Below are 12525 nucleotides of genomic sequence, written 5' to 3' on the forward strand. Positions count from 1 at the left end.
AGCGGCTATCAAGATAAAAGCACGACATGATAAACTGTCACACAAAACAATAATAAGAAATCTATTAAAAATGATCTAAAATGGATATCTGGAAGGGACCCTCACCTGTTGTGTTTCTATGATGTAAATTTAGGAGGGATATGGGGCACAGATTTTTGTATAATTGCTTAATTATTATGGGCAAACAATATATTCATAAATTGGTTTAATCAGTGATATTAGACCTGTCTGTGTTGGCGATATCATGGAGTGACTCCAGCCAAAGAGTCAGGGAAAGGACTTAATTCCAGATATCACTGTGGGTTGTATTTTCAATCTCTCTGTGTGTACCTAGTTTTGGAAAGAGGACTTTTTTTGGCCGGTCCAGGGGCTGTTTGAAGGTTAAGACTTGGTTAGGTTAGAATTAGGTTTAGGTTCGAGGTAAGCATTTAGTTGCGATGGTTAAGGTGAGGGTGAAGGACCAAGGAATGTATTATGTCAATGAGGGTCCTCACAAGGACACAAGTACAACTATGTTTGTGTGACCATGTATTAAATCTCTGTATATCTATCTAGATATCTGATCCAATATCTATATACACACATAGATATATAACATCAAGTAAGAACTATTAGTAGTAAAGAAATATTGTAACATAAAAATTAACTCAAGTACTCATAACAGTCAATATGATTAGTCAACATTATTATTAGCCTGAGCACAAGAGACATCACTGTCCTTGTGGCCAACTACTTGACATTAAACACATTAAATTTGCTATATTGACATAACCATAATTAAAGACAGATCTGAAATCCCTGTATATATTATGGAGATAGCTGAGACTGTGTAGTGAAATATTGCCAAACTTTAACTCCCCAGCTATGCACAAAACATTTCAAATCATTGTCTTCCTCATGACAAAAAGCAAATGTGCTCGACTTAACTTCTAATCTCATACACACTTCTGAACTGATGCATTTTATAGGCCTCTGATCAAACTTTCAGAGAGGGCTGTTCCCACTGAATAATAAATGCTGGCTTAAAATAAGGCCTTATGAATAAGGAATGAACACTTCCTGTAAAAATTAATTGTGCAGAATATCAGATAGCATATAGTGTGATATTAATCCAGCAGCATATGGGGATCATGTTTATTTTGTCCTGGTTTATCATGAGTGATACATGTAAGCCTTATGCTGGCATCCCCTTCTTGATCAGGTTGTATCGATTAGTTTACAATCAGTAACAACAAAGCAATACACAAAAGTGCATGTGGACTCACCACAGAAGCAATGCCAGCACTGGGAGGGCTCCCAGTTTCAGACTGACAGCAGTTTCTGCTAAACAAGTTCCCACCACCTCTCTGAGCAGGATTAAGCAACACACCCTTCAGTCACCACCAGTTCACTACATTTATCATTTGTGCTGATTGTCCCCCTCAACCCACACTTTGTACTCCTCCCATCTGGTTGCTGTTACACATCACTGGCATAGAAGAAAGTGGAGTTCATCAGGAGTTTTGTCCCTCTGCCATAACAGAACTTAATAGAGCATCCAGACTGCAATGTGCCTGAGTTTGTGTGTTTGTGCATGTAAAGTTTGAGAATGCTGGTAGTCGGTGGCATTTTATTAGTCCAGCTTGATGTATTCTGTCCACTTTGATGTATTCGTGTATTATTGAGGCTGTACAGAAGGTGGAGACTATTCTCCTTGAAAAAGGACAGATAAATCTAAATCTAATCTTGTCATCCAGCTCAGCTGTTCACTTGTGCAGCTGCTTTGGCCATAACCAGTTGGGACAACTACAATAATAGTATTATTATAAATGCACAATCTACGCTTCTCCTCTTCCTTCTAAAAAACTGGTAAACAATGAGGTGATGATAACATTACAATAATAATATACTGCAGGATGCTGGTCGCACTGGCCATTCCAGACAGAGTTTTGAGATTGTAAGGAAAATCTGAATCTGAGAGGCGATATCGGTGTCTTATGTCACCCTCTGGTGGTTGTGTTTTGTCTTTGAATATAACACTACATCATCTTTATTGGTGAAAATAAACTCCAAGAATTATTACATTATTCTTTTCTTAAGACTGCATTCACATGCACACCAGGGGCAGGCAGAAATATTACAATGGCCAATGAGGATGAACAAGGCTGTCACTCATGACTGCACAGTTACATATTAAAATAAACAGCACTTCTTAAAATAGCTTTGCAGAATTCATGCTTTAACATCCATTGATCCAATCCAGAGGCAGCAGTCCCCTTGAATTGACCAATCACAGGGCCCTACCTGTTTATCCTCATTGTACACACACACACACACACACACGCACACACACACACACACACACACACACACACACACACACACACACACACACACACACACACACACACACACACACTGATTTTCATGCGTTGTGTCATGTTTGGCTTCGATTCATTTAGTACCTCTGGTGGAGCTCGTGTTATTATCTTTTACCTTGTCTCTGTGTGAGTTTTACTTTTACATACGTATTCTCAGTAAAATAAACTGAAAGCCTTAAAATTAAAAGTACCTGCCTAGTTACATTCTTTTGTTTGTTTGAAATTATACTAGTTTTGTACAAATAATTTGCCATTACCCCGCCTGTAGTGTCCTGCCAATGCTGATCCTGTTGTATTTGTACAATTTGTCAATAAAGATTATTTTTGAAACGACCCATCGATGTGATGTCATCATGCCGCGACAAACCACACGCTGATGAAATCGTTAGCAATGTTTACGTCCTTAAATACATAAACGTCACCCGTCATGTTAGTTTTACGTCAAAGTTTTGTTACTTTACGTTCACCGGATTCCTCGAGGACGATGCTGACTGTCCGCCGGTTGTTTCGGTGTTTTTATCACAGTCGTTCAACACTGTCAGGACGCCGCACGGCGGTTTCTTGTCCTCCAGGACCACCGACGACCACAGCCAAGACGGGGCTTCTCTCCTCACAGGACCGGCGCACTGTTCATGCGTTGTTACCTGCCGACAGGTGTGAAGCTAATCTTTGCAGTTGCAGAGGATTTTCAACTTCACCGAGTATCAGAAGTGACGCTGTAGGAAAGATCCAGTCAACACATTACCAGCTCGTTTACACGTGCAAGGTACCAGCAGCAGCTAGCAGTGCTGGGACATTGCTTTGCTTCATTCAATGAACATTTTTGGTGTGTTTGCCTTTTTTTGTGTTGTGACCTGTGTCCGAGTCCTAAGGTGTTGTGCCTGACATGTAGGCTCTATCATTTGTGCAGGTTTGCTCTACCAGGTCCATGCAGAAGATATCGAAGCAGGCTTATCACAAAGGTGTTGTGATAGTGACATGTCCAGGATGTAAGAATCACCACATCATCGCTGATAACCTCAGCTGGTTCTCTGACCTGGAAGGCAAGAGGTTGGTGGTGCTTTTGACCTCTGAACCGGAACCAGAATGTGTCGTCGATTGATAACAGCATCCAACCTGGAAAGGGTTGGGAAGGGTTGTCCAACCTGTACAACTGAGAAGGGTGTGGTTGCACTGATGCTGGTCCTGCGCATGTTCACTGATAATTAATATTTAATGGATCCATCCATCCAACAGTATTTGGGTGGCATGTGATTAGAGGCAGACCTAAGGATGTTTTTTTATGCTGATACTGATATCAGTATTTGAGTTAAAAAAGAGAAATTAAAAAGAGAGAAATCTTGGGCATTCAGGAGACACAGTTGTTGGAGCAGCACACATGTACCATCACACTACAGTTAACATGCAGTACACACTGTTGACATGGCAGCAACATCTCTTTTAAAAGAAGTCATCCTGAATAACTGATGAAATGAACAAACTACATATCTGCAACCCTTTAAACATGTTTTAAGAGCACAGGCTTTTCAGAGTGCACTGCAGAAACAGTGTGTGCAGTATGTTTCTGAGTGATTCGTGTCTTGTGCTTCTTTACACTTCAGAAACATCGAGGAAATCCTCGCTGCCAAAGGAGAGACTGTGAAGAGGGTTGAAGGAAGCGCAGCTTTGGAGATAGTGGTGGACGAATCGAGGAAAGACGAGTCACAACGTGGTGAAGACACAGAGAAATCAGACAATGACCCAGAAAAACAATGATGCTGTGTTTATACTGTGTATATGTATATTGTAAGATGTTTATATTTGATTTCATAATAAAAACAAATTAATTGCTGATGTAATTGTTGTCACGGATTCTGAGCAAGGAATAGGGAAATGAGCGAGACTGGCAGCAGGGGCACGAACTATAAGCTCAGATGCAGATGAGATAGTAAAAGGCATGTAAATACTGAATGGGACTCTGCCCCAAGCTATCCTGTGTTTACAGTTTCGATTGAGAGCGGTAGTTCTCGCGAGATCCGGTCGCACGTTGTTGTTGCGACGGATAGCCAAGCTAGCGCTCAGCCAAGCTATCTAGATTCCTGCAGTCTTTTCCACTTCTTGGACTGCAATGGATGCCCTCGGAGCTCTAGACGAGGCAGAGAAGCCACGGCATCGTCCTTTCCTAATAGGGGTCAGCGGAGGAACCGCTAGTGGCAAGGTCAGTCCTTTTTTGGCAAGAGGATCTCCTGATAAAGGAAATTAGCATCCCGAATAGCTTAGCTTAGTTTGCTAGCAGCGCCAGAGTTAGCATTAAGCGAACTGTCAAACCTGCTGGCCCCGCCGTCGCTCAGTTACTGTTTTCCTTAAATTAATTAACACGCTGGAACAGTCATTGTATTTTTGCTCCCTGTTAAGTTTTAGTGCCACCACTTCTTTTGGACCTTTTAGCACCGAAGGGCTTCATACAGCTAACTAGCCGCTGTAATAAATTTGTCAATTTCCCTCGCAATGCCAGACCCAGAGTCAGCTGAGAAACACTACATTGAGAAGGTCACTGATAGTACACCTCATTTCACACTTAAGGTCTTTTGTCCCTTGCTATTCTTCAGGGCAACACCATAGACTTGCTATTTTGACTAAATGAAAGCATTACGACATGTCATAAATAGCGATAGTTGCATAATCTAAGTTTTCTGCCACAGTCAACAGTTTGCGCCAAGATAATGGAGCTCCTGGGCCAGAACAAGGTGGACCACCGCCAGAGGAAGGTGGCTATTATAAGCCAGGACAGCTTCTACAAGGTCCTGACTCCAGACCAAAAGGCCAAAGCGCTGAAGGGCCAGTACAACTTTGATCACCCAGGTAGGACCAGGGTACAGACTGCTCTTTTCTCCGTCCAGAGTCCTCCCTGCAGCGGGTCAAAAGGCACACCAACAAAACATTATTGGACTGTTGTTGGACCAGACAATCTTTTACTTTCCCAGTTTTTACCCCTCATTAGTGTTAACCCATAACCGTGATCCTTACTAATACTGGATGTTTGCAAATGATATATCTGATAATTATAAAGGTCAATATTTTTCGTTTGTGAATCCACAATCTGCAAATGAATAGTTTTAAGTACAGTCTGTGGTATGTAGTCAAGCTGTCGCATATTTTTAGCAAGTAACCTGCAATTATGGTTGTCAAGTTGCAGTGACAAAGATGTCTGACAACAACAGGGAACGGACTGCTCTCAGTGTTACTCTCACTGCACACATGCTGCAAAGATTTGTTAACACTGGGGCTTCTGGGGCAGTTTGCAGGATGCTGGGATATGTGATAATACTTTTTCCAAATTACGTAATTATGAGCACTTTCTGTTTGTCTTGCAGAGGCATTCGACAATGATTTAATGTACAAAACCATCAAGGACATCGTAGAGGGACGGGTGGTTGAAGTGCCAACGTACGACTTTGTCACTCATTCCAGGTAGGAAGGAAGCGTTTCACCTCTTTTTTTCAGCTTTTCACAGAGTTACTACTTCTCATCACCAGTGCCTCTGCATGAAAAACTTTGTGCTTTTTTCCAGGTTGGAAGACAGGATCACAGTTTACCCAGCAGACGTGGTCCTCTTCGAGGGGATCCTGGTCTTCTACCCCCAGAAAGTTCGGGATATGTTTCACATGAAGCTCTTCGTGGACACGGATTCGGACGTCAGACTGTCTCGCAGAGGTATCGATGTTTCCCTCGTGCACTGTAATCCAGATGTTTCTGCAGTATATCAATGTTTTGACCTGATTTTCTCTGTAGTTCTGCGAGACATGAAGAGAGGGAGAGACCTGGAGCAGATTCTCACTCAGTACACGACATTTGTCAAGCCTGCTTTTGAGGAGTTTTGTTTGCCTGTAAGTATGCTGGTTATCACTGACTGAGTCTTATTGTCTTATTCTGTCTGACCCTTTTCTTATTTCTAAAGACATTTCTTTCTCTCTCAGACGAAGAAGTACGTAGATGTCATCATTCCAAGGGGAGTTGACAATATGGGTAAGTGTTTCTTTTTTAAATAAATGTTTTTCTGCTAGTTTCTCCAGAGTGAATGCTTTACAAATCATCCCTCTCTCTCCAGTGGCCATCAACCTCATCGTTCAGCACATCCAGGACATACTGAACGGTGACATCTGCAAATGGCAGCGCGGGTCCATTAACGGGCGGACCTTAAAACGGGCCATCTCTGAGCAGAGTGACCTGCAGAACGGAGCCGCTAACCCTTCAGGAAAGAGGGTCCTGCTGGAGCCCAGCTGTCGGCCTCACTGAGACTGTGAAGGGGTGCATCTGGACTGTATAATATGAGCTTTGAGTTGGGATTGCTGCTACTGATTTGTGCTGGATGGGTCAGCAACGGTGATGCCAATCTCACCCTCTTCAGCATTTAAAAAAAAAAGATTATCCACAATCCCACAGTGCAAGCGTTCAGTGCTGCAGCCTCCCTGTCATTTTATAGAAATTCCTGGTGAACTACCAATACGCTCACAAATTACGCTTTTCATGTGTAACAGTCTTCCATGTTATGGTTGGATTTTTCAGTGTTGACTGTGGTAAGGTGACCTGTTACTGATGTGGAAGGCAATGCAGTTGAGAGTAGGAAGCGTTATTTAAATGTTTATTTTCAGTCAAGCTTTTGCACTTTGACCTTGTATTTATACCTGCTTCTTTGTTGCTTTAATGGAGATTACTATATGTAAATTATATTAATACTCATCCGTTGTCTTGTTGCTTTCCTTGTTTGTTTTAAGTTATTTAAATCAAATTTGGCGACGTGGCTGTGTGCTTTGGTTTTGTCACGCCTAGATTGAGTGCTTCCTTTTTAATTATTTACAGCTGACTACATGCCTTAAATTTTTTTAACTTCATTTTCCACTGACCACACTGTACATCAATAAATGGAAATTCTGTGATAAAGTTTTAAAGTCTTGTTTGAATTTTGTCGCTGAAAATGAAGCTTCTGACCAACGCAGCGTGTATAGAAACAGAGCTGTTTGTTTTATTGGAGTTTGATAGCACAGTGTGATGTGTTGGTTTTGACCATTATCCCAAAAAGGAATCAAAATGATTTACTACAGCACATTTTGGAATGACAAACACACAAGTCACCGAGGACTTCAGTCGCACGCAAACACTCGTTCACACACCGACATGACTGGGATGTGATTGTGACTGCCTGATGGTTCTCTACACCTGAACACGGCACACAATGATTCAGTATGACATACATAGATCACAGCATCTTTAGTAATTTATCTTTTTGTGTTTTTGCTTTGCTTTTTTTAGTGCACACACGTATGGCACTTTGGGAGAAGCTAAGCTCTTCTCATAAGCATAAACATCCTTTTTAAGAACAAAAGGAGCACTGTATATAATACATTTCATAACCATACATGATTCTTACACAAAATGTTTCAAAACAAACTCAGTCTCTTAACAGTCATCCTCTCTTCAAGTTCTGATCCCCTCAAGCCCCCCACCCCACCCCCAGCAGTTTCTCGGGTCTGCGGCCTGCGTGTTGACGTCACAGTTGAGGGAAGGCAGCGCTCGAGCTTCTGCTGCTTGAGGGGAACTCGTGAGTCCAGCGGGGAGGGTTGCAGAAGATGACCAACAAATGGCACATACATAAAGGAAGAGGAAGGAGCGACTTGGAGAGTAATGGACCATTCAGCTTAATCTCACGCACACGCAACAGCTCCACTCTAAAACAGAGAGCCCAGGGAGCAGACTTTGGTTATTTCCGTAGCGTCTCCCTGTCCGCTCCGTGTGACTCTTCGCTCCTCCTTGGCACCGGGCTTCCTCCCCTCTCCCCCCGTCTAAACGCCAGAGCCACAGTAATCCCAATTATAATCTCCCAGAGCAGAGGAGCTCTTTGTAAACCTCGGCCACGCTTCAGATGTCTGTAGTTTGTTCTGCATTCCCCACGATGAAGTCTCCCATTAGCTCCAGCGGATAGCTTCCATTCGTCTTTCTCTCAGTCTGTAGTAAAGTGGAGTTAGTGTCATGAAGCACAGTTGGAGGTCAGTCTCGGAAGGCCCACGGGCCCTAGGTCTTCTCCTCGCGGTCCGTCTTGCGCCTGGTGATGTTCCTGGGCTTGATCTTCAGCGACAGCTCCCACAGGGCCTCCTCTGCCAGGTGGTCGCTGAAGTCGTTGAAGAATGAGACGATGTCCTCGTTGCGCTTCAGCTCGTAATGCCTGCGATGAGGAGAGGTCCAGGTTTGATGAATGCAGCAATTCATTAGCGAGAAAACAAACAGCAGGCGTGTAGATGACAGCGACGTTTTATGATATTAAAATTTAATGAAAACCAAAGTAGACATGCATTGTGTTTCCTGGCACTGGCAAACAAATGATGACATTTATTACGGTGACTGATGTTTACAAAGCTCTCTCATAATATATCAAGATTACGTGCATCTTTTCATCACGCTTTAATTTCATCCCAGTGGACTTACACTTGCTGGAAGCGCCGCATGCTGTCCAGGATGTTGAACTGCTGCCAGCGTTTGGAGAAGTTCACCTTCCCGTCAATGAGGTCAGGGTTCCCCAGGTGGACGAAGGTCAAGTCCTGCAGAATGAGACCCCTGGAAGAAGGCGAGGTCGTGTCAAGCTGTGGCTCTCGCATCCAAAGAATGATTTCGGACACGCATAGAAACATTCATTCACACTTACAGGTACGGGATGCACGGAGGCTCCACTTCAGCCAGAGCAGCTCTGTATGCTCTGAAGGAGGAGGAGCTGTCAATCAATGTGCAATATTCCTCCAATCCCTGAGAGGAGAATGAGGAGGAAGAGAGAGAAAAAAATGAACGTAATCATGATACTTCTCTATGATCAATAACAGCAGATGTGTCGATTCAGTGACGGAGATCACGGTCCTCTCACCTCTGAGGTCTGTTTCTGCCACTCCAGTCTCCTGATGGGGGCAGAGTCCAGGGCGGACAGTATTGCCAGGTAGGAGTTGAAATTATTCAACTTTCGTAAGTGCTGTAATAAGAAATTTGTAGAAACGTTGCAGCGTTAACGAGGAAATGACACAACAATTAGGATGCTGAAGTCTGAGGTTCTGACTCACCTTCATTATCTTGATGAACTTGAGAAGCAGCTTCTCTCTGTCTTGGGCTTTCTCCTGCTGGATTATCAGAGAGCGGACCCTGCAGGAGAAAGAGGAACAAACAGTGCGCTGTCAGCATTTATGAAGGCAAGATGGCGTATGAGGGAAGGCAGGAACGCCGCTGACAGACAGCGAGATGTGAAGTGTGTGCTCGTACCAATAGCTCATGTTGTTAAAGTGCTCTGTGAACTGAGTCAGGTTCGGACTCTTCTCCTCATTCTGCTCCTTGGCCCAAAGCAGCACCTCTGGGATCTGAAGGAAAGCACGAAGAGGAAATGTTGAGGCTGACTGACGGCGGAGCTCAGTGTCAAAACATAATCGATGCCGACAAATACCATGACACAAAGAAGCCGCTTGTACCTCAATTTTATAGAAGAGCTCAGCATCGAGGAGCGTGAGCTGATCGGCGATCTCGTGACTGCGGAAGTCGTGGAGAGTTCCAGGCCTGGCAGGACACACAAACTGTCAGTCTTCAGCAGCATTGCATATTAGGCACTGACCATAAGAATGAGTCACGTTTCACTACACGAATCATCAACACATCCCATCCCAGACAAAGCTGAGCCTTGACCCCCCACAGTACCTTGCAGAGACCCCTCTGGCAGTGAGCGGCTTGAGGGAGTTAGTGTAGCGCAGCAGCTTCTTCTGCTCCACCTTATCCAGGATGTTCTTGCGGAGCACGCGGGCGAGGCTGAGCTCGCCATTGCACACCAGCGTGAACACCAGGTCCATCAGCTGTTTCAAGATGTCCTCCGTCAGCTCCACCAAGCTGGAGGACAGAGGAAGGGAAGCAGGAAATTAGCAAATTTGTGATGGGGTAAACAGAAGGAGGAAGAAATAATTTAATTGCTTGTTGATGCAACGTTAATTAAAGGGAGACTTGGAACAAAGAGGGAACTCTCCGGATGCTTTTACAGACATAGGCACATAATTCTGGTCATAGCCGTCAGCTGAACAATAAAGTAAAGCTCTTAGGATGATTGAGTTCAAATAAACATTATACAAGGCTGCAATTCGTTGTTAGTGAGGTGATACGACTGAAGAATTACTTTAATCCATGTTCCAGCATCAAATCAATCAGGCATGAGTCTGCATGATGCAGCCTGCCGACAGGTGTCGATACCCAGCATCTCAGTCCCATTTAAATCACTAGCAGTTCACTGAAACACCCTCCCTGTCCACAAGTCACAGCTGCTTGGAAGCAGGTTTCTCTGAGGAGGTGCAGCATGTGGTCTGAAAAGGTCTTTAGGGCGAGAACACGGAGTCCTACTTACCACAGCTCATCCACCACACGGACCAGCACAAAGAACGTGTTCTTGCTGACTCGCTTCTTGAAGGTGTCCGGACTGTGGCAGAAACTAGTGTATGTGCTTTGTGGTCAAGGGCAATGAAAACAATACTGTACGAGAATTACAAAATACAACATCGTGCTGAACAAAGAGTTTACAAGCTCTTGCACTTTATGATGAGACAGGATGTGTAAGGTTTGTGGTTTTAAAAAACTGTGCATCCCTCCAGGATAAAAAGCAGTCATTGTTTGGCTCTTAGCCCACACAGTGTTCCAGTCTGCCGACATTATAACAACAAATTGAAAGTTTAGGATATAAAATAAACTCACATTTAGGAAAAACTGTTATGGCACAAAAACTGTGGTTTCCTTTAAGCAAGCTCGTTCTCTCCCAGCCTCACTGCATGCAAACATACATCTTTACATGGCAAAGAGTCTGCAGCCATGCTAGCTGCTCTGTGAGGATGGACCTGAGCTGTGCTTTGTGCTAACATGCTCAATGTTGTTATTATGGGCATGTTAGCTTGCTGATGTTTAGCAGGTATACTCTTTATCATGTTCACCATCTTGGTTTAGCATACTGCCATGCTAACAGTTGCTGGATCATTTTTATTCTAAAGGTTTTGACCTCATGATGAAGCTCGATGAAAAGTCACCACAATTCATCCTGATGGGAATGTCTGTACCAAATGTCATGGTCATCCATCTAGTAATTGACAAACTAACACAGACATTTCTGGAGGCCTGCCGCTAGCATGGTTTAAAACAGTGACAAAACATTACACACAGAAGAGAGATACTGCAGAGACAGCTTTCTAGATCACAGCAGGGACAATCTTAGAGGGAGGAGTTCATGATACTTGCTCTCTTGAGGTGCCATTCAGCATGGCACACAATCACAGACTCACCCAATAGTTTATTTTCAGTCATAATTAAGACTTCAGAATCCATCAGCAGAGGATTACAGCTGTTCTGGTGGCCTTCACATATGAATGCTTGTAATTGACAGAGCTGAGTGAGAGCAAACAAGATAAAGAAGTCTTTCCTTGGTAAATAAGGATTTTAAAAAAGAAATAACTAAACAAGAAAAACAGCCTTCAGCGAACAAAACGGGTAAGCTCAGTGACACTTTGAGCGATTTGAAAAGGATATCTGTAGTGTAGCTTCTTAATGAGGTCCTCGGGGGTTATAAAAGTCCTATATGTTGTCAGAAAGGCTTCACAGTACAAAACAAGATCTGTCGGGCAAAAACAGAGGAAAAAAGCAGCATATTTCAGTTGAAGTGCAGCCAAGGTTCCCAATTAACTAACTAAAGCTGAAGGCACACCATCAAACTGAAAGCTACATACCCAGACTGACACATCGCAAATAACTGAGGCAGAGAGAGAGACTGAGGCTATCTAAAACGCTCCTCAGATGACGAGATTAGAAAGTAATAACATATCACTCAAACTAAAGAAGCACACTTTACAAATACAAATACAGCCATTCTTTATACACAGTATCACTGCAGGTCTGTCAAGCTTGCAAAACAAGGCTGTTCCAGTGACCCCGAAGCCCAGTAACACACTGTGCTGCATGTCTCAAACACATGGGGGGAGCACCAGCCTCGACGTGTTCTGTACTGTACCTTTGCGGTCTGTTTCTGTAGCGTGGACTAATAGAATATCTCCTGATCCAGCACGGACGTCAGGCCCATCATCATTCTGGGGAAATTAAGGAGAGCGAGCGAGGTGCAAAGAATTAAGAGAAAATGAAC

The 12525-nt window shown here is 43.5% G+C and overlaps 3 protein-coding genes across 10 annotated transcripts in view; 2 read left to right on the forward strand and 1 right to left on the reverse strand.

Annotated features, from left to right (window-relative positions):
• The first annotated feature begins 2727 nt into the window (after positions 1-2727).
• Positions 2728-4251, forward strand: dnlz (DNL-type zinc finger). Its single transcript, XM_076757574.1, has 3 exons — positions 2728-3126; positions 3271-3410; positions 3962-4251. Exons 1-3 carry the CDS (start codon positions 2788-2790, stop codon positions 4113-4115), a joined length of 633 nt encoding a protein of 210 aa, XP_076613689.1. The 5' UTR covers positions 2728-2787; the 3' UTR covers positions 4116-4251.
• Positions 4252-4368: 117 nt separating this feature from the next.
• On the forward strand, positions 4369-7280 carry uck1 (uridine-cytidine kinase 1). The gene is made up of 7 exons (XM_076757573.1): positions 4369-4557; positions 5042-5201; positions 5714-5810; positions 5911-6053; positions 6132-6226; positions 6317-6365; positions 6448-7280. Exons 1-7 carry the CDS (start codon positions 4468-4470, stop codon positions 6633-6635), a joined length of 822 nt encoding a protein of 273 aa, XP_076613688.1. The 5' UTR covers positions 4369-4467; the 3' UTR covers positions 6636-7280.
• A 60-nt stretch (positions 7281-7340) lies between these two features.
• Positions 7341-12525, reverse strand: part of rapgef1b (Rap guanine nucleotide exchange factor (GEF) 1b) — a 41031-nt gene continuing 35846 nt past the window's right edge. For 4 of the 8 annotated variants that reach the window (XM_076757576.1, XM_076757582.1, XM_076757578.1 and 1 more), the window contains 11 exons: positions 12397-12472; positions 11919-12003; positions 10753-10845; positions 10062-10247; positions 9839-9923; positions 9636-9730; positions 9440-9518; positions 9250-9351; positions 9037-9134; positions 8820-8948; positions 7341-8559 (listed from right to left, as the gene is read on the reverse strand). In XM_076757576.1, coding sequence (XP_076613691.1) covers positions 8409-8559; positions 8820-8948; positions 9037-9134; positions 9250-9351; positions 9440-9518; positions 9636-9730; positions 9839-9923; positions 10062-10247; positions 10753-10845; positions 11919-12003; positions 12397-12472 — 1179 coding nt within the window. In that variant the 3' untranslated portion in view covers positions 7341-8408. Of the gene's footprint in view, positions 8560-8819; positions 8949-9036; positions 9135-9249; positions 9352-9439; positions 9519-9635; positions 9731-9838; positions 9924-10061; positions 10248-10752; positions 10846-11915; positions 12004-12396; positions 12473-12525 lie in introns of all 8 variants that reach the window. The other 4 variants (XM_076757583.1, XM_076757581.1, XM_076757579.1 and 1 more) reach the window with 1 other exon arrangement.

This window comes from Chaetodon auriga, chromosome 19, assembly GCF_051107435.1.
Source record: "Chaetodon auriga isolate fChaAug3 chromosome 19, fChaAug3.hap1, whole genome shotgun sequence".
In the NCBI taxonomy this organism is placed as follows: Eukaryota; Metazoa; Chordata; class Actinopteri; order Chaetodontiformes; family Chaetodontidae; genus Chaetodon; species Chaetodon auriga.

Coding starts and splice junctions, on each gene's coding strand:
- dnlz (XM_076757574.1), top strand. CDS start 2,788: ATGTTAGTTTTACGTCAAAGTTTTGTTACTTTACGTTCACCGGATTCC. Junction 3,127..3,270: donor AGCTCGTTTACACGTGCAAG/GTACCAGCAGCA, acceptor TCATTTGTGCAG/GTTTGCTCTACCAGGTCCAT. Junction 3,411..3,961: donor TCTGACCTGGAAGGCAAGAG/GTTGGTGGTGCT, acceptor TTTACACTTCAG/AAACATCGAGGAAATCCTCG.
- uck1 (XM_076757573.1), top strand. CDS start 4,468: ATGGATGCCCTCGGAGCTCTAGACGAGGCAGAGAAGCCACGGCATCGT. Junction 4,558..5,041: donor GAGGAACCGCTAGTGGCAAG/GTCAGTCCTTTT, acceptor TTTCTGCCACAG/TCAACAGTTTGCGCCAAGAT. Junction 6,227..6,316: donor TTGAGGAGTTTTGTTTGCCT/GTAAGTATGCTG, acceptor TTTCTCTCTCAG/ACGAAGAAGTACGTAGATGT.